Genomic DNA, 21930 nt, shown 5'->3' with positions numbered 1-21930 from the left:
TACTGCTCATTAAAAAGTAATCCGTGATAGAATTTCCCTGAAGCAACAAAAGAGCATCATCACTCTCTTGCACAGTACTAAATGTGGACTCCTGAGCCATGCCAGCTGGCAGAACACTCCTCCCAAATGCTGATGACGGCAATATGCCTTTGAAGAGGCTGGAGGCAGAGATGAAATGGTCTCACAGGAGTTCAGTAGTCACTTTTTATGGCTCATAAAGCCATAGCCACATTGCAGAGCTGTAGAAGACCCACAGCAAGGGAAGAAAAGAACCACCTGATTTTTATATTATTTTAAAATCTGTTGTTTCCTGAGCAGTCTTTTGCTGTTAGCCAGTGTGGGGGTGTCAGCCTAGAATGTCTCCTTTGGCAGGGATTTGAGGTGTGCTGGCTGGGGAAGGAAGGCATGGGCAGCTCCCTGGCAGCTTGCTGACCTTTCCTGTGATAGGACAGTGGGATCTCTGTGGGGAGCAGGTCGTGCAGAAGCTGTGGAACCATTGCCCTGCCCTCACCCCACTGCCCACATCCACAGGGCAGACCCTGATGACCAAAGGCTGCTCTTTGGGATTTTGTAGGGTCTGATATTCACTGGCAACTGACTTTTGGGGGATGAGATCACACCCCTTCTCCTCAACCAAAACTCTTCCCTGCCTCTGAAATACACATCAGTGTATGTGAACGGGTGTGATAAACATTGAGACTTCTGTTGTTTTCTTTAAACGATGGAGTGGTTTTAACCATAAGCAAAGAATGAAAATTCTATTTATAATCCACATGTCTGGCTGCTTTTGGTGAAGGTCAGGCAGACAAAAGAGGCTGTTGCTGGGAAGCCCTGAATGCCACTCCAGCAGTTCTCTGCCCTCTCTTGCAGCTTGCCAGTGCTCCCAGGAAGGGTCCCTGCACAGCACCTGTGACCAGGACACGGGGCAGTGCAGCTGCCGGCCCAAGGTGACGGGACTGCGCTGTGACAGCTGCGTGCCTGGCGCCTATGGGTTCCCCCACTGCGAAGGTAGCCCCTTTTCCCTGATCTCTTGGGACACTCCAGTCCCTTGGGTGCTGGTAAATGTGGTTATCATCCCCCAAAAGTTCTGCAAGGGGAGAAATAACCTCAGTTAAGGACAGCCAAGGAGTGAGCTAGTGCTATAAATCCGTTCTTTTACCCCTCTTTTCTAGTGGGCTCCTGTAACCCAGCAGGGTTGGAGACTGCAGATCCCTCCCTGGCCTCAGTGAGTATGAAATGAACCTACCACAACCCCTGGAGGTCATTCTGTATGTTCCACTTTATTTCTTTCCAGACCAAGTCCTTCCTTAAGCTCAGCTAGAGCAGCAGACCCCAAGTTCAACCACTGTTGAGGATTTGCTTGTGATTTGTGAGCAAATTCTCACCTGCTCCTTTCTCCCCCTGCCTTTCCCCAGGGCTCCTGTGCATGTCGGGCATACGTTGAAGGCCCAGCTTGTGACAGATGCAAGCCTGGATACTGGAACCTGACTCCAGAGAACCCCTACGGCTGCCTGAGTAAGGAAATGGCATTTTCACAGCCCAAAAAAGTCCCTTCCATGGTGCAAGAGCCAAACACAAGCCAGTGAGCACCATCACTAGAGGGCTGGAAGTGATGGCCTTCCTCCCACCTTCACCCAGAAGTGATGTGTCAAAGGTGGAGTCCTCTGGGTAACCCTCACGTGGAAAGGGGAAAGGCTGGAGCCTGGAGCTTTTTGCTTGGGATGAAACATAGGGCTCAGGCAATGAGTTTTGCCATTCTCAACCCTCCCTGCAGATACTTAATATTTTTTAGCCAAATATGCAGGAAAGGCAAATGTCTTTGGTAGCTGTGTCTTCAACAGTAGCTGTCCAAGATAAAATCTGAGCCCTTGTGCAGGGCTGCCTTCTACTTGACCAGTTCCTGGCTCTTGTTACCCCAGCCAGTGTCCTCTGGTGTGGTGGGTGCTGGCCCCATCAGGCTGATTCTGGCTTTCTTGTTCATCTCCCTCAGGCTGCAGATGTGACACCAAGGGCACCATCAGCGGAGTCACGGAGTGCCGGCAGGTGGGTTTGTTCCTCTGCTTCCAGGCTCCTCTGAGTGTGCTGTGTTGGGAGTGTTCAGCTCTGTCTCTCCAGCAGCTGCTGGAGAGGTCCCAGCACTGAGTTCTCAGCACTTGCACCACAATCTGGGCTTGCATGGGAATGTGGGATTAAGACCTGTCATAAATTAGACACCTAAATATTTCTGAGTCTGTCCCAGGATGCCTGGATTTTTGTTTGCCTGCATTGTTGGGTAATTTAAGTTATCTGGCCTTATCTGGCCCACCCACACGCAGGAAGCCGTGTGGAGCATGAATCTCAGTCTGCTGCTTCTGCAGTGTCTCAGAGCAGAGCCCAAATAACTGAGGAACAGCTTAGGCATGACAAGCAACAGGAGGGAATGAGTTTCCATGCCTGCTTCTCTCCCAGGGCGATGGGCAGTGCTTCTGCAAAGCCAACGTGTGTGGGCAGTTCTGCTCAGCCTGCAAGGATGGCTACTTCAACATGGAGAATGCAAATTACTTTGGCTGCCAAGGTGAGCCCCTTCTGTGATGTGTTTGCGGAGTGAGGGGGGCCACAAGAGCTGACCCCACTGCACAGATTGACTGGTTGGTGACCTTGGAGAAAAGAGGCAAGAGATGTCCCACCTTCTGTTTTGGGTCATCGTTTTTGGGGTTGATGTGGTTAAGTGCTTTAATGGTTACTGTGGTAGTGCTGGGTTGATGGTTGGAATTCAATGACCTTAAAAATCTCTTCCAACCTTGGTTCTGTGATTCTGTATCACAGCCCAGAGCATGGGCTGGGAATTACTGTGGGTCTGGAGACCTGAGGACATGCTTTTCCACTGTTGGGCACAGGTCTGTCAGGCCGGGGAGCGAACAGCCAGGTAAGGTGCCCCTTTGGGTACCAGAAACCGGTGTGTTTGAACCACTGGTCACATCCTTGCAGCAATGGCCCTTCCTCCTGCTGGGAGAGGGTGGGCATGGGTACGTGGGGTTGGCCACTCTCCCTGGTGTCCGTGGGAGGAGGGAAAGGAGGAGATGCAGCTGCTGTGAGCCATCCCACGCAGTGCTGGCCCGGCTGGTGGCAGGGCTGCAGCACCCGGGGTGAGGGTTTGCAGACCTTGTTCCATCAGCCGCCTGGAAATAGCTCGGCGCTGAGGTGGAAGAAGAGTCAATCCAAGCAGGGCCGGGGCCAAATATGAAAACGGATACAATGGAATAAAAATAGTGGCCCCAGGCTCCCTGCCCGCTGGGATGTGCCTTTGATTAGCGAGCAGGAGCTCGTTAGCACAGCGGGAATGTAAACAGGCGCTTCCTGCCCGCAGGCTGCCGCTGCGACGTCGGTGGAGCCCTGGGTCCATCCTGCGAGGAGCGGAGCGGAGCCTGTCGCTGCCGGCAGAGCACACGGGGTCCCACCTGCACCCAGTAAGCTGCACCTTGCACACTCTGCCTCCCACCGTGTCCTCTGCCACCACGGGATGGGGAGCTCATTGTCCGGGCTGCTGTCACATCAGCCGCGTGTCTGGGAGGGATGTCCCCTCACCGCTCCCTCCAGACAGCCCAGCACCGGGTAACGCTGCTCTCTTTTCCCCAGACCAGCCCGCGACCATTATTTCCCTGACCTTCACCACTTGAAATTCGAGCTGGAGGAAGGCAGCACGCCGGCCGGCCGGGCTGTGCGCTTTGGCTACAACCCGCTGGAGTTTGAGGGCTTCAGCTGGCGAGGATACGCGCAGATGTCCTCCATCCAGGTACGCCTGGTGGCTGCAGCCCAGCTCCCCGCCGGGAGGATGTGGCCGGTGGAGGACTGATGTGCTTTTGGCACACGTCTTTCACCCCAAGTGCTCCTGAAACCCCCAAAGTCACAGGCTGGCCAACATAAACAGCACAGTGTATATATAGCCTGTTTGTGCAGATATTTCCTGTAGTGCTGGGGGTGGCATAGACTGATGAGGGGAAAGATCCTAAACTGGGAATCCCATGACATCTTAATCCATTTAGACAAAGGTGGTAGCATGGTGATTACTTACAGGGGTGTCTATAAACACTGTCTCTCAGTTTCCTTGTTCTTCTTTCAACTGACTCTGCTCTTTCCTATAACTCTGCATAACCTTTCCTCTCTTTTCCAAAAATAAGTATCTCCTCCTCAGCTGCCATGTTCAGCTTGGACCTCTTGTTACCCTTCAGCCTTTGCCCTTGCTGTTAGCTGGTTTGCTAACAATGGTTTATGCTAACCTGGAGTTGTGTAAGTCCTATAAGCGAAGCTGTTTCTTCTGTTGACCTTTTTTGTCTCCTTGGTGGTTTCTTCTGCATGGCGTCTGCGGAAGTGTGTGTGTGTGTTTGGAGATGGAGTGTAGGGCAGTGATTCTCTGGCAGTCTTGTCCCATGTAAGATGTTCCTTACTCTGGTGCATGTACTTTCAGTTTTCTTTACATTTTTGTGCTTAGGTGAAATAATGGAGGGGCTGTTTCCCACCGAATTTTAGGTAGGAGCTAAGCAGTGAACTCCTGTGGGCTCCCTTGAGAAAATCCCAGCCTTAAAGCTTAAGGATGGAGCTCAAGCTCGTAGCTCAAGTGTTGCATGCAGTATTGGTGTTTGAGCTAGAAGTAGACCTTGATAGAAGGGCTGGCACGTGGCTTTTGGCTGGCAAGTCTTACTGTAGTTTGTTCTCATCAAACCCTTCCAGTTTGCTCTCCAGTGGGAGTGGTACACACAGTGGGTGTGTAACTGGAGCTTTGGAGAATACAGCCCTCATTAAAAGTCTCCCTGGGCAGACCCCAGCTTTGCCCTGTAGTCAAGAGGTTTTTTAAGTCTAGATCTCTTTGAAATGGGTCAAACTTAAGCATCCCTTTAGCTGGGGTGTTGCCAAGCAGTGTCCAGGCAGGTGGAGGGCAGATGTGCCATCAGTTGTGTGGTCCATTAGCTCTGCTGGCTTTAGCCCTGCACATTTCTGAGGACGAGGCAGCAGCTCAGTTCCCAGCCTCTTCTGTAGGCAGTTGGGCAGAGCCCCATAAACACAAGAGCAGGAGTTTGGTACCTGGTGGCTGGTTGCAGCACACTAAACCCAAAAGCAGCACGCTGATAACAAAAGCAACAGCGTCCTATAACCATTCCTGTGTAATGGTGTGTGCCCCAGCACAGCTGAGCCACCTTGCTGTGCCACAGCACCTTCCAGGTGTGACCACAGCCTTCCCACCCCCTTCCACAGGCAGGTTGCTCCTCGGTGGCAGGCCCCAAGTGTCCCCCCAAGGTGGGGACAGTGTCCCGAGGTGCTGTGAGCAGTAGGGTCCGTGTGCTTGTCTCCTCCTCGCACTGTGGCATGTTGCTTTGGGAGCAGTGAGCCGAGCGGCTGCGCTTGGGCTGGCAGTGTGGGTGGTGGAGGTAACTGAAGGTGTGCTCTGCTTCTCTCCCCTTTCTCTCTCCCACCAGCCCAAGGTAGTGGTGACTCTCAATGTGACCTCCCCCGACCTCTTCCGCCTCGTCTTCCGCTACGTCAGCCGGGGGCCCGCCAGTGTGGAAGGGAGGGTCTCGGTCGTTGAGGAAGGAAAGTTTAATGTTTGTGGCAACTGTAAGTGCATTTTTCACTTCTAGACTAACTCAGAGCATCCCACGCTGCGACACTGCTCCTCTGCCCCTTCTCCTGCCCCCAGGTGTGTCTGTCCCAAGTGTGCCCGTGTCAGGTGGCCGGCCAGAGCCGTGCCGTGGGCTGGCGAGGGAGGGGGAAGAGAGGCAGGCAGGCAGGCAGGCAGGGCAGGCGGGTCAGGCCCTCCCCAGAGTGGGTGGGTGCTCAGGAGCTGCCCCCCCAGTGATGTGTGCCCCGTGTGCTCTTTTGCTTTTTGCAGAATAAAATCAGAATCACTGTAGACGTGAAGGAGGCAGAGCTCTATCTGTTCCATGTCATCCTGAGGTATATTAATTCAGGAGGGGCCACTGTGTATGGCAAAATTACAGCTTATCAGCCACGAAGGAGAGGTAAGGATCCCAGACTGCTCTGCTTCCCTGTGCCATCGCCACCTCCTCCCCATCCCAGGCAGCCTTCTGCATCATCCTTTCCAGAAGACGCTTCCATATGGCTTTACCCATTAGTCCTGCTCTCCCAGTTGAAAGGCTGACTTGAGTTTGCAGCCCCTTTTAGTTACCAAAGCAGCAGCAAGGTGGGCTCAGCCCTGGGGCTGCACACTGAGGACTGATACCAGCCAGGCTGGTGGGAGATAAAGCTCTTGTACAATTCCATACAACTTTCTTGGCACAGGATGAGATCACCCCAGTGCCCCAGGCAGAACTGAGCTGACTTTCCACAAAACCAGAATGGGCCAAGAGCTGGCAACTGGATCCAAACTTTGGCAGCTGGATGTGGTTTTATTTACTAGATGCCCTGATGTGGCAGTCCTGCCTTTTCCTTGTGCTTCTTCCAAAACTGGCTGCTGGCTTCACACATGGTCTGGGGCTTGGAAGTGCCGTGGAATTACACATCTTACACAGGCATTGCACTCTGGTGTAGTGTCCTCTTATCGAGCCACGAGCTGCTGGAGAAGAGCCACCAAAAGATGTCTGAACAGGCCTAGAAATCTGGACAGCAAATATTCTGGGAAGCAATCTGAGCAAGACTACATGGGGACACACCTGAGGCCACGGTGGCAGGTTGGCTGGTTGATCTTATGCCTTCAGATGCTACAGCCACGCTGTCCTGCTGAAGCTCTTCCTCCAGACCACACATGCACAGCACAAGGCTGTCAGCACTAACTACCTAATTTATCAGTGTGTGAAGTTCTCTCCTCTGTCTTGAATTGACATAAGTTCTGCCTTTGAGGTGATATGCAAGGTTTGAAATCCCAAAATTCTATTTTTCTTCCTTCCTTTTTTTTTCTTTTTGAGAGGAAAAATGGCTTGTTTTTATGTCCGATCATATTACACAGCAGAACAAAAAGAGCAGGAGCCATGGCCATGCTTTAGGATCTCACCAAAGGTCAGGAAGTATTTAATCTGTCCTATTCAAGCAGCAGAGCTCATTTGCCTTAAAAAGTGCTTCACTTCTTGTGCAGAAGCAATGTGATTTTTCTAGTGGTGAAGGCGAGCAGCCAAACTGGTGTATCAACAGGACCCAGGAGGGTCCCAGCCTTGGGAGGCTTCAGGAATGCTGAGCTACCTCGTGTCTGGATGGAAAGGGCTTCACATGGCAAAGGACAAGCAGCCTGGAAAGAAGCTGGAAGATGTAGCTTGCAAAAGGGGAAACCTTTTCCAAGTTTGGGATTTTCAGCCTGGTTTCTTCCACTCCGTCTCCAGAAGCCGTCTCAGTTGGAATTGTTTATTGCATCAAAGGGATGTGAAACTTCAACCTGTCAGTAAATCTACCCTGTTGCCAGTTCAGGGAAATCTCCTTGCTCCTTGCATCCTCACCTCTGCTTCCAATCTGGAAAAGTGAGGTCCCAGCCTCAGCTGATGCCAGGCATGTCACAGAGCTACCACACATGGGAAGGGGTTATTAACCATCCCAGCAGTAGCACAAACCCTTGCTTTAGCTTTTGGCCCTGTGTGTTGTGCCTTGATGTCCATGTGCCACACCAGGACAGTCAGTGTGCCACATTCTCCACTTCCTTCTTCATCTCATCTGCTCACCGTGCAGCCATTCCTGGTGAATCCCTCTCACCTGTGCTCTTCAAAAGCTCCTGAGACTGCTGGGCAGGCACACAGTCTGCTTCTAGGTGCTGTATTGTGATTGCATCCATTAATGAAGAGGTTTTGGGACTGTCAGATGAGCCAAGGAGCTGTTCAGCAGCAGCAGGATCAGGCCATTCTGTCCTGTCAGTTTAAAATAATGTCTAAATCTTGAGTGCAGAGTCTGTGGTTGGCAGAAAGAAAGGCAGGAGCACACCTTGGGGGCCTGAAAGTTTGTCAGAAGACAGGTATCTTGCCTGTGGAGCTGGGGTCAGAATTTCCCTGGGGAAAAATGTATCTGGGCAATTCTTTTTGTCTGTCTCACGATTATCTCTTCACAGATGAGTTCTTTCCTTTTCTAGCTGGCAAAACGCTCCTTGGCTTGCAACATTCTGAGCTTTGCAGTCTGGGGATGCAGAGCACGCTGTGAGAGCTCTGGATTTGCATTAAGGATTGCAGTTATTTATATTTATTTCTCCCAATAGGCTATTGATCAGAATGAGAGTGGATGTCTCTGTTCCAGGACAGTGTGGGATTGTGGTGCACCGAGAGAGTGGGAACCTGTCACTCCCCACTGCACCGCAGAGCTGCTTCCCTGAGCATAGCCTCCCACATCCAGCCCCAGGTTTTCCATTCCAGTCCTTTCACAGCCTCTCATCCCTCCCATTCCAGGTACAGAGCAGACCAAGCAGATTGTCTTTGCTCCCAGCACGGAGCCGGCCTTTGTCACTGTCCCCCAGAACAGCTTCGGGGAGCCCTTCGTACTCAACCCCAACACCTGGTCTCTGGTTGTTGAAGCACAGGGTGTGCTGCTGGTAAGGCCCCATGCTCCACCCACCGTGGGGGCTTCAGCAGCTCCCTGGGGCCAAATGTCCCAAGCATAACACCTCTCCCATCTCTCCTCCTAGGACTATCTGGTTTTACTGCCCAGCTCGTACTATGAAGCACCAATCCTGCAGCTGAAGGTCACAGAGCCTTGTGTCTACCAGCCAGCCCCTGAACAAGCCACCCAGAAGTAAGGATCTGCACATCTTTGTGCAGTGTGGGGCTTGCCCAGCTCCTCTTGGCCTGGGATTAAGGAATATACACAGTCCACACTCTGTGATGCAGTAAAATTGCTTTGTAGAGCGCTTGGCTGTGGCTGATAAAGCTTGTGGAGCCTGCACTGGTGCAGAAAGGCAGCCCATAGATCTCCTCATCCATGACACAGCCAGTCTGTGTTTCCTCATGGACCCTGGAGGTCCAGCTCACCCAGAGGCACCTCTCAGCTAGGCTGGGCTCCCAGTGCCAGGTTGTGTGTGTGTGGGTGTGTGTCCTCAGAAATAGCTGCCATGAGTAGGTTTAGCTGGACTATTGAAAATGAACAAAGTGTGGTAGTGTTTGGTCAGTCTCAGTGCATCTCTTTGCCCAGAACCTCTCTGTCCATGTTGGCAAGAAGGCTGGCTGGGCTCTGGACACTGTCTGTCCCATCCACCATAGTAGTGGTCCCCAGGACAAAACCCATTGCAAGGGGAGAAGCTTTTTGTTGTTACTGCTCTCCCTGGTCCTGTAATGCCCAGTCTCTTGCTCCCCTCTGACTGGAGCTGTTCCTTGGCCCTCCTGATAGACCAAAGCCTTCTGCAGACTTGGCAGGGCCAGGCAGTGTGGGTGCTCTCAGCTTTCATAATCATGATGCAACTTTTTGTACTTCACAATTTTTTTCTGTGTGTTTCCAGCTGCCTCTTGTACAAGTACCTGTCCGTGGAGGGCTTCCCTGCCGTGCCAGGGGTGGATGCAGTGTGCAGGCTGGACAACCGGCTCCCCAGGCTGTGTCCCACGGAGCAGCTCACCCCCTCCCACCCCCGCATGGCCACCTGCAGTGGCAGTGATGTGAGTGGCACTTCTGTTTCATCCTTCTCCCAGCCACTGCAGTGCTCACCCCCCTGCCCTCCCTGCCTGGGGCTTTACCTACACCTGGGCAGGTGAGAGAAGGGCTTTACACCCATGCAGCTGTGTTCTTGTGTCCTGTTTGAGGCACCCAAGCCCAGAGTCTCACATGCAAAGGTTGGCAAGGTTTTGATGAGATTGGTTGCGTTGTTCCCTGAGCTGCAGAGGAGGCTGGTTTGTAGCACGGGCATCCTGCACACGTTCCCTCAGTCATCCCTCTCGCCTCCAGGTGGAAGTGCAGCTGTCCCTGCCCCTGGCCCAGCCTGGGAAGTACGTGCTGCTGGTGGAATATGCCAACACCAACGCCCTGCAGACGGTGGGCATTGCCGTGAGCTCGCCGCACTCGGCCACGCAGCAGGGCACCTTCACCTTCTACCCCTGTGCCTACAGGTAGGGGCACCTCAAGGGAGAAAGGGTCCAGTTCTCTGCCATGGCAAGGACAGCCTCCCCTCCAGGTGAACTTTCTCAGGTTTATCACATAAACAGAGCAAGCTTCAGTGTTGTCCATCTAAGCTCTGTGTCCAGACTCATTCTAGCTGGACACAGGTTTTAGTGGCTGGCCTTCCCATTTCAGGGAAGTGTGTACCTGCCTCTGCCAGGAGATAATCTCTTGCATCTGTTTACAGCTGGATGTGTTGGTAGGGACCTTGACTTAGGGAGTGACCTACAGGCAGGTTTATTGGAGACTGTCTGACTTCAGACTGCAAACTTTGCAGTAGGAAACAAATGTTTGGGGTGTCCTTGGAACTTTACTCTTTCGAGCAGCCAGAAAAAACAACAAAAGATTTCCAGGGACTTTGTGTAAATCCCCTCAGGACATAGAGCTGGCAGGAGAAGAAATGGGTCATGACCCTGTGCAAGGCTGGCTTCAAAATGTGTGTTTCTCTTACAGTTTCCTTTGTCGAGGGATTGCTGTGGATTCCCAGAGTCGAATGGCAACTTTTGAACTCACCTCAGAGGCCACTGTTCGTTTCACCTCTGATCTGGCTGATTTCTTCCTGGTAAGGCTCCCTCTGAGGGCAGCTCTGTCAACAGCTCACAGGGGCCCAGCCTGTAGAAGGGTTTTCTAGTCCTGTTTGGACTGGATGGACAGACATGTTTAGACATATCTGTGTCATGACCAGTCCAAGTGGAGAATGTGGGCAGTGAGGAGTTTTGAAGTAGACCATGGGACTGGGAGTGGGGAGGAGGTGGGGAGAAGCAGCTGTTCTTGCAGAGAGAGCTCTGTAGCAGTGGGGCAGTTCCTTTTTTATCTTGAAGGCATTCCTTGTTTAGCCAGGGATAGAAGAATCCCATCAACATGTGGAGTTTCTAAATGCCGTAAGGCTCGTGCCAGGGAATGAGGGGCAGTAAGCAGAAGTGTGGCTGTCATGCATTGTCTGGAGTGCCTGATGGCTGGTGGGCACAGGCACTGCTGTGGCTGCAGTGGCAGAGGCTGTCACATAACCAGGTGTCTCTCTCTGGTGTGGCAGCACAAAGTGTACCTGATCCCCGCTGCACAGTTCACCGTGGAGCTGATCGAGCCGAAGGTGCACTGCATCAGTGTCCATGGCACCTTCTCATCCAACAGGTGAGAGTCTCGGGTCCCCCTTAGCTTTAGCATGAATGGGACTATTTCCAAAAACATTTGCTTGTCCCACTTCCCTCACACTCTGAGACTTTTTAAGTTCTTGATGAAGAAATCTTTAGCTGGAGTGAAGCTCCTTGTTTGTGTCCTTTGAGCATGGACTGGGAGTCAGACTGATGGTCCTGTACCTGAGCCCCACTCTGCCTCCTGGGGCAGACACACAAGTGTCATCCCAAATTGGCATTCCTATGCAAGACACTTGCTGTATCCAAATTTCTGACACTGCTTCAAATAAATATTTGCAGAGGAATTAGCTGGTGCCAGGCTCCCGTTCTTCCTGCTGAGCCCGTACCCCAGAGCCCCAGGGATGCTGGTAGTGAGCTCTCCCTCAGCAGGCACACGTTGCAATCCAGCAGGAGTTACACGGTGTGCTTCCCTGCCAGGACCCCAGAGCCACTCTTTCTTTCTGGAGCTACTCACATCCTGTTTACTCCTTGTTTTTCAGCAGCTCCTGTGTCCCCTCAAGGTTCCTGAAGCTTTCTCAGTCAATCATTTTGGAGGGGGCCCAGGCTCTGCCCATCGCCCCAGAGGTGCCCCTGGCTCAGGCTGTCCATGTGGCTCCAGCTGGGGTGCCAGTGGAGCCTGCTCCTCCTCCTCCCACAGCGATGGACCCCACTGCAGAGCTCATCCTCCTGCAGTCCCCACAGGTAGGGGCAGCAGGCATGGGTTGGGCTGGTTTGCTGGTGCTGTGACACTGGACCACTGGGACAGGAAGAAATTTTCCTTACCTGTTGATAAATGCTTTATCAATTAGCATTTTCAGAATTTAATCAGAGCTTTAAACTTCTCCCTGAACCTGTAATTCCTGTGGACTCACCTGTCTTGGCTTTATCCAACCTTGGGATCTCAAGCTGAGGTGGCTGCATTAGAGGGGAGAGAGTGTGGAGGCATGGAGGGCTTGATTCACTGAATTCTCAAGACCTTGGCAGTTGTGCAATAAGAGCACAAATCTATGCAATAATTAAAAAACATCCCAGGTGTGGGTGCAGGTCTCAGACATGGATTTTTGTCTGTGTTCTCCCATTTTGGGGCAGGCTGCAGTGGTGTTTAACAGCCGGATCCAGACCCTGGGACGCTATGCCTTCATCCTGCACTTCTACCAGCCCAACCACCCCACCTTCCCCGTGGAAGTGCTGATCAATGGTGGGCGTATCTGGCAAGGTGAGAACAGCAGGGACCTAGGGAAGCTGCTGGTTGGCAGAAGCCCTGGAAGTTTTCCATGCCAGAGGATGGCTGTGGGTTCTTTAGGGATTGCAAAAATGGAGCAAGACTGACTTAATCCTTCCAAACTGGGAGGATGTGATGGGGACTCAAGGGACATGTGAGACCAACACATTTGTTGTCTTTTCAGGTCAGACCAATGCGAATTTCTGCCCACATGGCTACGGTTGCCGGAGCCTGGTGGTTTCTGAGGACCAAATCATCCTGGATGTTACTGATAATGATCTGACTGTGGTTGTTCGAGTGCCACAGGGCAAGCAGCTGTGGCTGGTGAGCCTCTGTCCAGGAAGCTTCCAGGGCATGCTGGGCAGGCTTCAGCAAAGGGTTTTTCATTGGATTTTTGTCACTGTATGACCACAAGAATGCTTCCCACCATCACTCAGCCTCTGAACTACCCTAGAAAGTTGCAGTCTCCAACCTTAGTGGTGTGGAATTGAGGGCAGGATTTACAGGGGCAGCTTCTGTATATGACAGTGTCCTTCCTTGTCTGGTTTTGATATCAAAACCAGGCAGAGATTGAAGCTGTTACTTTGCATACATCGTTTGTGATAATCCAGAATAAGCCTAGCAATATTTTAAATCTGCATAATATTGTTTGTTCAGGCAGGCCTCATCATGAGAGTAGGTAGCCCTTGTTCTCAGGGAGCAGGACTAGAAGATTGACCAAAATTTGGATAAATGGCTGAAAGACATAACTGGAACCCAGGTGCCTTCATGTGTAGAAATTTCAGATGATAAAGACTTGCCTCCCTGCTGAGGCACAGCCAGTGTTGTGCAAGTCTGGGGATATTCTGCCTGGTTTTAGTCCAGTGAATTTGTGCTGTTCCTCATGTGGAGCTTTAGGTTAGATGGGCTCTGATGGACAGACCTCAATGGGGAGGTGACTCCTGGTCTTTGCGGTACTTGGTGTGTTATTTTCTGTCCCAGCAAGGCATTAAAGGTGCATTTGGAGTAATTTTGGATGGTGTTTGTCTGTCGGAGCTGACAGCCTGGCTCACCCAGCTCTCCCTTGCTTTGCAGGATTACATCCTTGTGGTGCCTGAGGACAGCTACACCTCCCAGTACCTGCAGGAGGAACCCCTGGACAAGTCCTATGATTTCATCAGCAGCTGTGGCATCAACAGCTTCTACATCAGGTGAGCTGCTTGGCTTTGGGTGCCTGCTCTGCTGTCCACTGGCTGCACACTCCTCAGGGAGCAGCACCCCTTCCCTTCACGTGTGGCAGGGAGGGGGCTGCTTGAGGTTTTCCTTCTGTTGAGCAAACATGGGTATTTGGGAGCTCTCAGTGCCCCAGGGCTCTCCCTCCCGTGCTGCAGGAGATGCTGGCTTTGGGGTGCTGGGGAGGCTGTGGGGATGTGCAGCACTGACTCCTCCCGCCTTCCCCTGCAGCCCCAGCAGCTCCTCGAGGTTCTGCCGCGACTCTGCCATCTCGCTCTCCCTCTTCTACAACAACGGGGCGCAGCCGTGCCGCTGCCACGAGGCCGGGTCCCGGGGCAGCCAGTGCCAGCCCTTCGGGGGACAGTGTCCCTGCAAGTCCAACGTCATCGGCCGCGAGTGCTCCCGCTGTGCCACCGGCTACTGGGGCTTCCCCAACTGCAGGCGTGAGTTCTCCCGCTGCGCCTGCCCGGCGCTTGCTCTCTGTCCGTTCCCCACGCTTGCCTCGGGTTCCTGGGTCTGGCTCGCCCAAACCCGGCCTCTTTCTGCCCCTTGCAGCCTGTGACTGCGGGACACGTCTCTGTGATGAAGTGACAGGGCAGTGCATCTGCCCTCCCCACACCCTGAAGCCAGAGTGTGTTGTCTGTGAGCCCCAGACCTTCGGCTGCCACCCCCTCATCGGCTGTGAGGACTGTAACTGCTCCCAGCCCGGCGTGCAGGAGCTGACAGAGCCAGGCTGTGACGTGGACAGCGGGCAGTGCAGGTGAGGGAGCCCCATCCTGGCACTGGGGACATCTGGCAGCATCCCTGGTCCCTGCTGGAGTGATGGGACACCTTGGCAAGCTGAAGGGAGGGAATGTGCAGAATGGGGGTGAGGAGAGCTCTGAAAGCTCTTCTGGCTCTTGTGTCCACCCAGGTGCAAGCCCAACATCATCGGGCGACAGTGTGACCTCTGTGCCCCTGGCTACCACCACTACCCCGAGTGCCGGCGGTGTGACTGCCACCAGGCTGGCACCAAAGCGAGCGTGTGTGACCCGGTCACGGGACAGTGTCACTGCAAGGTCAGTCCCTCAGGGCCTCCATGTGGTGCCTTTCTCCTTCAGGCTCAACTCTCCTGCTCTGGCAGGGGCTGTGTGTGTGCCCAGCGTGCCAGAGGGAGCGGGGGGGCACAAGGAATGTGCCTGAGCTGTGCCTGAGGCCACTCAGTGCCTGCCTGAGCTGCAGCCAGCCTGCCCCATGGGGTGGTGGGTTCAGAGCACCCTGGAAAGTTCTTACCTTCTCATCCTTCCTGGCCATGAAGGTTCACTCTTTGGTTGTCACTGGGGGAGATGGCCAGTCTCAGTCCAGCCCTGTGTCTGAGCTTGTTGCAGGTTGAGCTGTCAGGTCTATTGGCTCCTGGCTCCATGTCAGCAGAGTAACTCAAACTTGAGCTGCCTGCTCCAGCCTCTTTGTAGAGCTTACAAGTGCTTCCTCTAGGAGAATTTAATGTTTGGTGGGTGCTGTACAAACAAACCTGTTTGGGGGACTGCTTTAACATCTTCCAGCACCACAGCATTGTCCTTTGATCACTCAGACAGCCATCCCTGTCCTCCACTGAGGCCTTGTGAGAAGCTGCTGAAGCTGTTGAGCTTTGCTTGTCTTTCAGGAAAATGTGGAGGGCCTGAGGTGTGACCAGTGCCGCCTGGGGACATTTTCTTTGGATGCCACCAACCCCAAGGGCTGCACCAAATGTTTCTGCTTTGGTGCGACCGATCGCTGCCGCAGCGCCGAGAAGCACCGAGCTGAGGTGAGAGAGGCTGGGGGCCACCAGAGCCTGCAGGTCAGGTGTGTTCCCATCCACCTGGCTCCCTGCTGCCCTCGGGTCTCTGTCCTGCCTTCATCCTACTGAAGATACACCGTGAGGAGGGTTATCTGTGACTCCCTGTGCCCCTCTCCTGCTTTTAGCCCCTTTTCCTGGTCTCTGGGGTCTCATGTGCTGGGCGGGGGTGATGATCAGCTTTCCTGTGGCTTCATCAGGATGCATGTGAGGTGTGAGCCTGCCTGTTATTCCCCTTTCTGCTGCTCTGGGACCTGTTCTTCTGGAGCATCAACACCCAAATGCTTTCTGTAACTCCACTAGAAGACCCACAGTTGCTCTTCCCCTCCAGTTTGTCGACATGAATGGGTGGCTCTTGCTGAGTAGCGACCGCCACGAAGTGCCAACAGCTCTGAGCCCACGGGAGCAGCTTGTCACTGCTGACCTCAAAAACCTCCCAGATGCCTACCAGGAGCTCTACTGGGTTGCACCCAGCTCCTACCTTGGGGACCAGGTAAGAGAATGAGGAACCACCCTGACCTCACCAGCAGCCTGACATGGAGGCACTGCTCACACTGCAGTTGAGTACACTCTGCCTTGTCTCAGTGATGTGGACTTGCAGCAATGTCTGGGATTTGTGTCTCCCTCAGGTTTCCTCCTATGGAGGGCACCTTCGCTATGAGCTGCACTCCAACCCTCGCAGGGGTGACGTGTTCATTCCCATGGAGTCCCGGCCAGATGTGATCCTGAAGGTGCAGCCCAAGAAATTCCCTGGTGCTCCCTGCTAGTGCAGGAGCAGGATGAGGTGATGACTGACACTTTCCTTGCTTTTCCCAGGGAAATCAGATGAGCATCATGTTTCTGGAAGGCGCCTACCCGTCCCCAGGGGAGGCTCACAAAGGCCGGCTGCAGCTGGTGGAGGTGAGTTTGCACACAGAAATGAAGTGCTCTTATAATGCAGGAAAGGACAAGACCTCATGCAGACAGAGGGGCAGTTGCTTTGAGCTCAGCATGTAGGTGCTGCAGGGCTGATGCAAAGGGGAAAGATTCCAGCAGCAGGGATGTGGAGGCTGGGCTGAATGTTCAGGTGCCTGTGCTTCCTGCCAGTAATGTCAGCTCTCCTCCCACCAGGGTAACTTCAGGCACACAGAGACTCACAACCCTGTGTCCAGAGAGGAGCTCATGATGGTGCTGGCAAACCTGGAGCAGCTGCAGATCCGAGCACTCTTCTCCCAGCTCTCTTCCTCCGTGTCCCTGCACCGTGTGGTGCTGGAGATGGCAACAGACACAGCCACAGGCATCCGTGCCAGCAACGTGGAGCTGTGCTTCTGCCCAGCTAACTACCAGGGAGACTCCTGCCAGGTAAGGGGGAACTGTGCTGTTCAGTCACAGGGTCACACAGTCATGTTTTGGGTACCATCTGCCTCCAAGCTGGCTCTTAAAGGCTTCAGTTGAAGTGACAGCTTGGCTCGTTCTGAAGGAAGGAACGTTTCTCCATCACAGCGCCGTGCACTTGGGAGAGGTGCAGAAGTTTCATCTGCCTTCTTGGAAGGGACATGATGGGGAAATCATTCAGGTGTTGCAGTACCTTGGAATGGGTCCTTCTCTCTGGCCAGTTCTCTCCTGGTTAAAAGGAGCAGGGAGGAACTGCACTGAAAAATCTTCATCCTTGCTTATAATCTTTTCTCCATCAGTACAACCCAGTGGGAATTCTGTCATGGAAACTAATTTAGTTTCTTTGCTTTTCCCAAAAGTATCAGGCTGTTTTTCAGATCTCTGCCTTTTTCTGCCTCCTCAGGAATGTGCTCCAGGTTACTACAGGGACACCAAGGGGCTCTTTCTGGGAAAATGTATCCCCTGCCATTGCAATGGCCACTCAGATCAGTGCCTGCCAGGCTCTGGGATATGCCTTGTAAGTAAACAGTGGGGCAGTGTGATATTTTGGAGTTAAGAGGTCTGTAGCATGTGATTCAAAAGCTCTTTACATACTAACTGGGCTGGTAGAACCATGCCTGAGTCAGAGCATTGGCTTCAGTGTTTCAGTGGAGACCCTGCTCAGGGTCAGCTTAGGGTGCAAGGCAGTTGTGGGAGAGGGTAAGGGCTGAGGCATCCTGATGGAGAGTTTTTGGTGCATCCACCATTCCTTGTTGTCAGTGCTGAGCCCAGGGCTTTCATTTTCCTTTCAGAACTGCCAGCACAACACAGAGGGAGACCACTGTGAGCGATGCAAGGACGGCTACATGGGCAGCCCCTCTGCCCAAGAACCCCTGCAGTGTGTTGGGTGCCCATGCCCTCTTTCAGTTGCCTCCAACAAGTAAGCACCTCAGGATGGGATTGCCTGTTTGGCCTCACTGTTTAACCTCTGGAACCAAGCTGTGCCCCCCCAGGGCAGGTGTCCCAATGCCAGCCTTGTCCTTGCCCCCAAACCATGTTCATGGCCTCTTCCCCACAACCCCAACAGCCCACAATGAGTGAGCAGCTCCCCTGGCACCATATCAGGAGTAACTGCTCCTCCCTGTGTCCCCGTTCTCATTTCAGTTTTGCTGTTGGCTGTGTCCACAAGGGTTCCAACATGCAGTGCCTCTGCAAGCCAGGCTACGCTGGACCAAACTGTGAGCGGTAAGGGGGTGGCAGCCGTGTTTGGGGGGGCCTCAGACACTAACCCTGTACAGCCACTGCTGTGGCAGAGAAGTTGTCTGCTTAAGCACTGCAGCAAAAACAGTTGGCTCTACCCCTGTGTGTTTTGTTCTGCCAGCATTTCCCTCGGTCCTTTTCAGCCTGCAAATACTCAACTGCTGAAATCCTGTTAGTGTGGGTGTGTGACTTAGGTGTGCTTTGCCATAACTTGCAGCCTGTGATAAAGGCACCTTTCTGAGGTATCACGAGGCAAAACACTGAGATCCCTGAGGGCTGCAGCAGTTACAAGTGTTGGATGCTCACACCACTCCAGTTGTGCAACTCCAGTGCACGGTGCAGGCGCGAGCCGCAGGATCCTCACTCCGTTGTAACTTGTGTTTCTCCAGGTGTGCCCCGGGATACTTCGGCAACCCCCTGGTGATTGGCAGCTCGTGCCAGCCCTGTGACTGCAGCGGGAACACGGATCCCAACATGCTGTTCAGCAGCTGTGACTCCCTGACGGGCGCCTGCTCGGGCTGCATGCACCACACGGCTGGCCCGCGCTGCGAGCTCTGCGCGCCCGGCTACTATGGGGATGCTGTGGTAGCCAAGAACTGCACACGTGAGTGGGGCTGGCAGCCAGCCCAGGGGCAAGGGGAGCAGTTCCCAGCACTGCTCCTCTCTCTCCGAGGAACAGCAGCCCTAATGCAGCTTGCAGAAGGGGCCATGGGAATAAGTTGTTGTGAGAAACAAATGGAGAGAGGCTCTGTCTTAACTTTGACTGGTAGATAAGGGGGAAAGAGGCTTCCCTGTTAGCAGTAAGTGTTGTGAGTGGCTGACAGGCTCTTCAGTGTAATACTGGCTGTATTTTGTCCTGGCAGAGTGCAACTGTTCGCCATGTGGGACTGACTCCTGCCATCCACAGACTGGCCAGTGCTTCTGCAAGACTGGAGTGACAGGCCAGCACTGTGACCGCTGTGAGGTGAGGGTCACCTGGCTGCTGGGATGGTGCCTGTCCATGTCATGGGGATGGGGGGCAGCCCTGGTGTGTCATCCCCCAGGCCTGTGAGCAGAGCAGGGATGGCTGCCAGCTGGTGAAGGCTGCATTTGCTCCAGCTGTGCTGTACATGGCAAAAGCTGATTAAAGATCTGGCAGCAAGCAGTGGAGGCAGCATTCCAGTAAAGTGGCATAATTTGGGAATCTGCAATGAACCCCATTTTCCTGAGTGATCCAGCCTGGGCAAGAGCAGGTTCACAGGGCAGTGCCATGATGTGTCTGTGTTCTCGCTGCAGCTCCACATCTTTACCATGTTACTTTGAGTTTTGTGGCTCTCAAAACACACCCAGAAAGGAAAGCCTGTGTCCCCCATCACTGACCCAGGAGAGAGGCACACTTGCTGACCAGGGCATCCATGTCCTGCTTTTCCCTAGGAGGGATCCTACGGCTTTGAGGGATGCTCGGGCTGCCGGAGGTGTGACTGTGACGTGGGTGCCGTGGGGAGCAGCTGCCACGTGCAGAGCGGCCAGTGCAGCTGCCTGCCCGGCGTCAGCGGCGCGCGCTGCCACCAGTGCGCCCCGGGCTACTGGGGCTTCGGCCAGGACGGCTGCACAAGTGAGTGTGGGGTCCCAGCCAGGGGCACTGGGACAGGGCTGTGCTGCTGGTCCAGCTGTTGAAGGCAGAAAACAGCTGGCAGCTGTCTGAGGTCCTGCGTTGCACAGGGAAGCCCTGGCAGCGGCATGTGGATGAGCGCAGCTGGAATAAAACTGCTCCTTCCCCTCTCTCCAGAGTGGTAAAAGCACAAAATGACTCTCTGTTACTTGACCCTGCAGAGTGCGAGTGCAGAGGGGGCTCCTGTGACCCTCGCACTGGGGAGTGCACGTGCCCCAGCGGGCTCACAGGGAAGCAGTGTGACGTCTGCCTGCGCGAGCACGAGGTCCTGGTGGCAAATGGCCCAGACAGCATGAAGTGTGAAGGTCTGTGTCCCACTGTCCTGGGGAAAGAGGGGAGGGAAACCCAGGAGAGGGCCTGTGCTGACTGCTGTGTTCCTCTGCAGTGTGTGACAGCTGTGTCCTGCTCCTGCTGGAGGACCTGCAGAGCATCGAGATGTCCTTCCCGTCCATCCGTGGCCAGCTGGTCACCCTCAACGCCAGCTCCATCGCCTGGGCTCGCCTCCACGGCCTCAACGGCACCATAATGGCCATTGCTGTATGTGGAAGGTTTCACATCACCTCCTGCCCATGTTCCCTGGCCAGCTGGCCTGATTTAGCCTCTTGGGTTTTTTTTATTTCCTAGAACCAGCTCCGTGAGTACCACCGAGCCATGAGCAGGGTCAGGCAAAGGGCTGATGAGCTGGAGGATGAGAACATGGACCTCACACAGGACCTGAATGCACTGCAGCACAAAGTAGGGTATTTCTCCATCTTTCTTTGCCAGAACACAAGTCCCCCTTTTACCAAACCAAGGGCTTTGAAGGTTGTGGGGAGCTTAGTTCAGACAGGTTGGATCTTCTGCTCGACCAGACCTAAGTTGCAGTGTTATGTGCTCAAGATGGATTACCTGCTTTTCTCCCTTAGAGAGCTGTTAAACATCTCGTGATAGTGGTAGTTTTTGATTTACTGCTTGCTTTTGAGGTGGCTACAACTTTAAGCAGTAAAAGTAAATTCAATCAAGTATCCTTTATAGAAGATATATCTATAATTTATAGAAGGGGCATACAGGTAAAGAACATAAAACATCTGGGTCCATCATGGATGGAATCTATATCCAGTATAAAACCTAGCAGTTGTGTCTTCAGAGAACTTACAAACTGAGCAAGGTTTGATTTGATTTGATTTGATTTGATTTGATTTGATTTGATTTGATTTGATTTGATTTGATTTGATTTGATTTATAAACTGCTTAAGTGCTTCTAATCTTAGGGAGAGGGAAAAATCTCTACTTGATGACATACCTCCCCAGAGAGCTGCAAAGACAAACTGCCCCTGTGTGTTACCAACAGCCAGACTGCAGCCCCTTGTCTCTTGATCAGGACCCAGGTGTGGGGTCCTGATCAAGAGGGGCTTGTCCTGAGTTAAGAGCACAGAACAGTGCTGAACTCTGTGGTGCTGGGATTGTTCCAGTGTCCAGAGCCTGATGCATTGGAGCTGTATTTAATACTTGTGCTTCTCTGAAGGTGCTAAATAAGATCATCCTTCAGTGCATTGTAGGACAGCAGCATGGGGCAGGTCCGTTCAAGGACCTCACAAGCTGCACATTCCCAAGCCTTGTGTGCCTTTTGGGAGCAACAGTCCCACTGACAAATCACATGAAATACCATCTCATACTCGAGCTAAACCAGTGTTTTTGTTGCAGATGACCATGACTCACAGAGAGGCGAGTCGTGTTGAGCAGCACACGAGGGACATGTACCAGAGGGGGGAACAGCTCCTGCTGCACATCCAAAGCATCCAGAGGGACATTGCAGGCATGTCAAGAAGGGTCTTCACTTCGGGTTTTTTTCACTGTGATATGCCATGCTCTTGGTTTCAACCACTGCCAAGTACTGCAGTGCTTAAAAAAAGCCATGGAGAGAGCAAGGGAAAATGCAGATTAAGATCCCTGCAGAATCCTGGTTTTTACTCTGACCAGGCTTATTGTGAGTCTCAGCTGCTTGGCTAAACACAAGTCTGGGGAAAAAACACATTAAACTTCCACAAATGTTACTAAAATGCGTTAAACGGGGGCAATCTTTACTGCAGCTTCAGGAGAGATTGAGCAAAACAGAGTGGCTGGATCTGGGAGGGGAGGCAAAGCTTCAGAAGGATGCTCAGGATGTAGTGTGTGTTACTGGTGGTGCCAAGGAGGCAGAAACATGGGGCACTGCCTCTGGGTGATCTCAAGCAATTTGCTGTCTGAGTGCTGCCTGAAAGCTGTC

At 53.2% G+C, this 21930-nt stretch overlaps 1 protein-coding gene across 1 annotated transcript in view; it reads left to right on the top strand.

Annotated features, from left to right (window-relative positions):
- LAMA5 (laminin subunit alpha 5) overlaps positions 1-21930 on the top strand; it is an 85749-nt gene that overhangs the window by 52384 nt on the left and 11435 nt on the right. The window contains exons 16-51 of the mRNA XM_058850337.1: positions 871-1008; positions 1173-1225; positions 1416-1515; positions 1991-2043; positions 2449-2554; positions 3347-3446; positions 3616-3772; positions 5451-5589; positions 8349-8491; positions 8585-8691; positions 9392-9545; positions 9832-9992; positions 10495-10603; positions 11075-11172; positions 11675-11876; positions 12264-12390; positions 12581-12720; positions 13471-13586; positions 13840-14051; positions 14164-14368; positions 14522-14666; positions 15251-15391; positions 15753-15914; positions 16051-16152; positions 16238-16321; positions 16532-16762; positions 17199-17312; positions 17587-17714; positions 17939-18019; positions 18424-18638; positions 18898-18998; positions 19448-19628; positions 19847-19990; positions 20071-20222; positions 20310-20420; positions 21369-21480. Coding sequence (XP_058706320.1) covers positions 871-1008; positions 1173-1225; positions 1416-1515; positions 1991-2043; positions 2449-2554; positions 3347-3446; positions 3616-3772; positions 5451-5589; positions 8349-8491; positions 8585-8691; positions 9392-9545; positions 9832-9992; positions 10495-10603; positions 11075-11172; positions 11675-11876; positions 12264-12390; positions 12581-12720; positions 13471-13586; positions 13840-14051; positions 14164-14368; positions 14522-14666; positions 15251-15391; positions 15753-15914; positions 16051-16152; positions 16238-16321; positions 16532-16762; positions 17199-17312; positions 17587-17714; positions 17939-18019; positions 18424-18638; positions 18898-18998; positions 19448-19628; positions 19847-19990; positions 20071-20222; positions 20310-20420; positions 21369-21480 — 4824 coding nt within the window. The remainder of the gene's footprint in view (positions 1-870; positions 1009-1172; positions 1226-1415; positions 1516-1990; positions 2044-2448; positions 2555-3346; positions 3447-3615; positions 3773-5450; positions 5590-8348; positions 8492-8584; positions 8692-9391; positions 9546-9831; positions 9993-10494; positions 10604-11074; positions 11173-11674; positions 11877-12263; positions 12391-12580; positions 12721-13470; positions 13587-13839; positions 14052-14163; positions 14369-14521; positions 14667-15250; positions 15392-15752; positions 15915-16050; positions 16153-16237; positions 16322-16531; positions 16763-17198; positions 17313-17586; positions 17715-17938; positions 18020-18423; positions 18639-18897; positions 18999-19447; positions 19629-19846; positions 19991-20070; positions 20223-20309; positions 20421-21368; positions 21481-21930) is intronic.

This window comes from Poecile atricapillus, chromosome 15, assembly GCF_030490865.1.
Source record: "Poecile atricapillus isolate bPoeAtr1 chromosome 15, bPoeAtr1.hap1, whole genome shotgun sequence".
Classification (NCBI taxonomy): Eukaryota; Metazoa; Chordata; class Aves; order Passeriformes; family Paridae; genus Poecile; species Poecile atricapillus.
The sequence above is the reverse complement of the archived record's forward strand: the minus strand, read 5'-3'. Positions and strand labels throughout refer to the sequence as shown.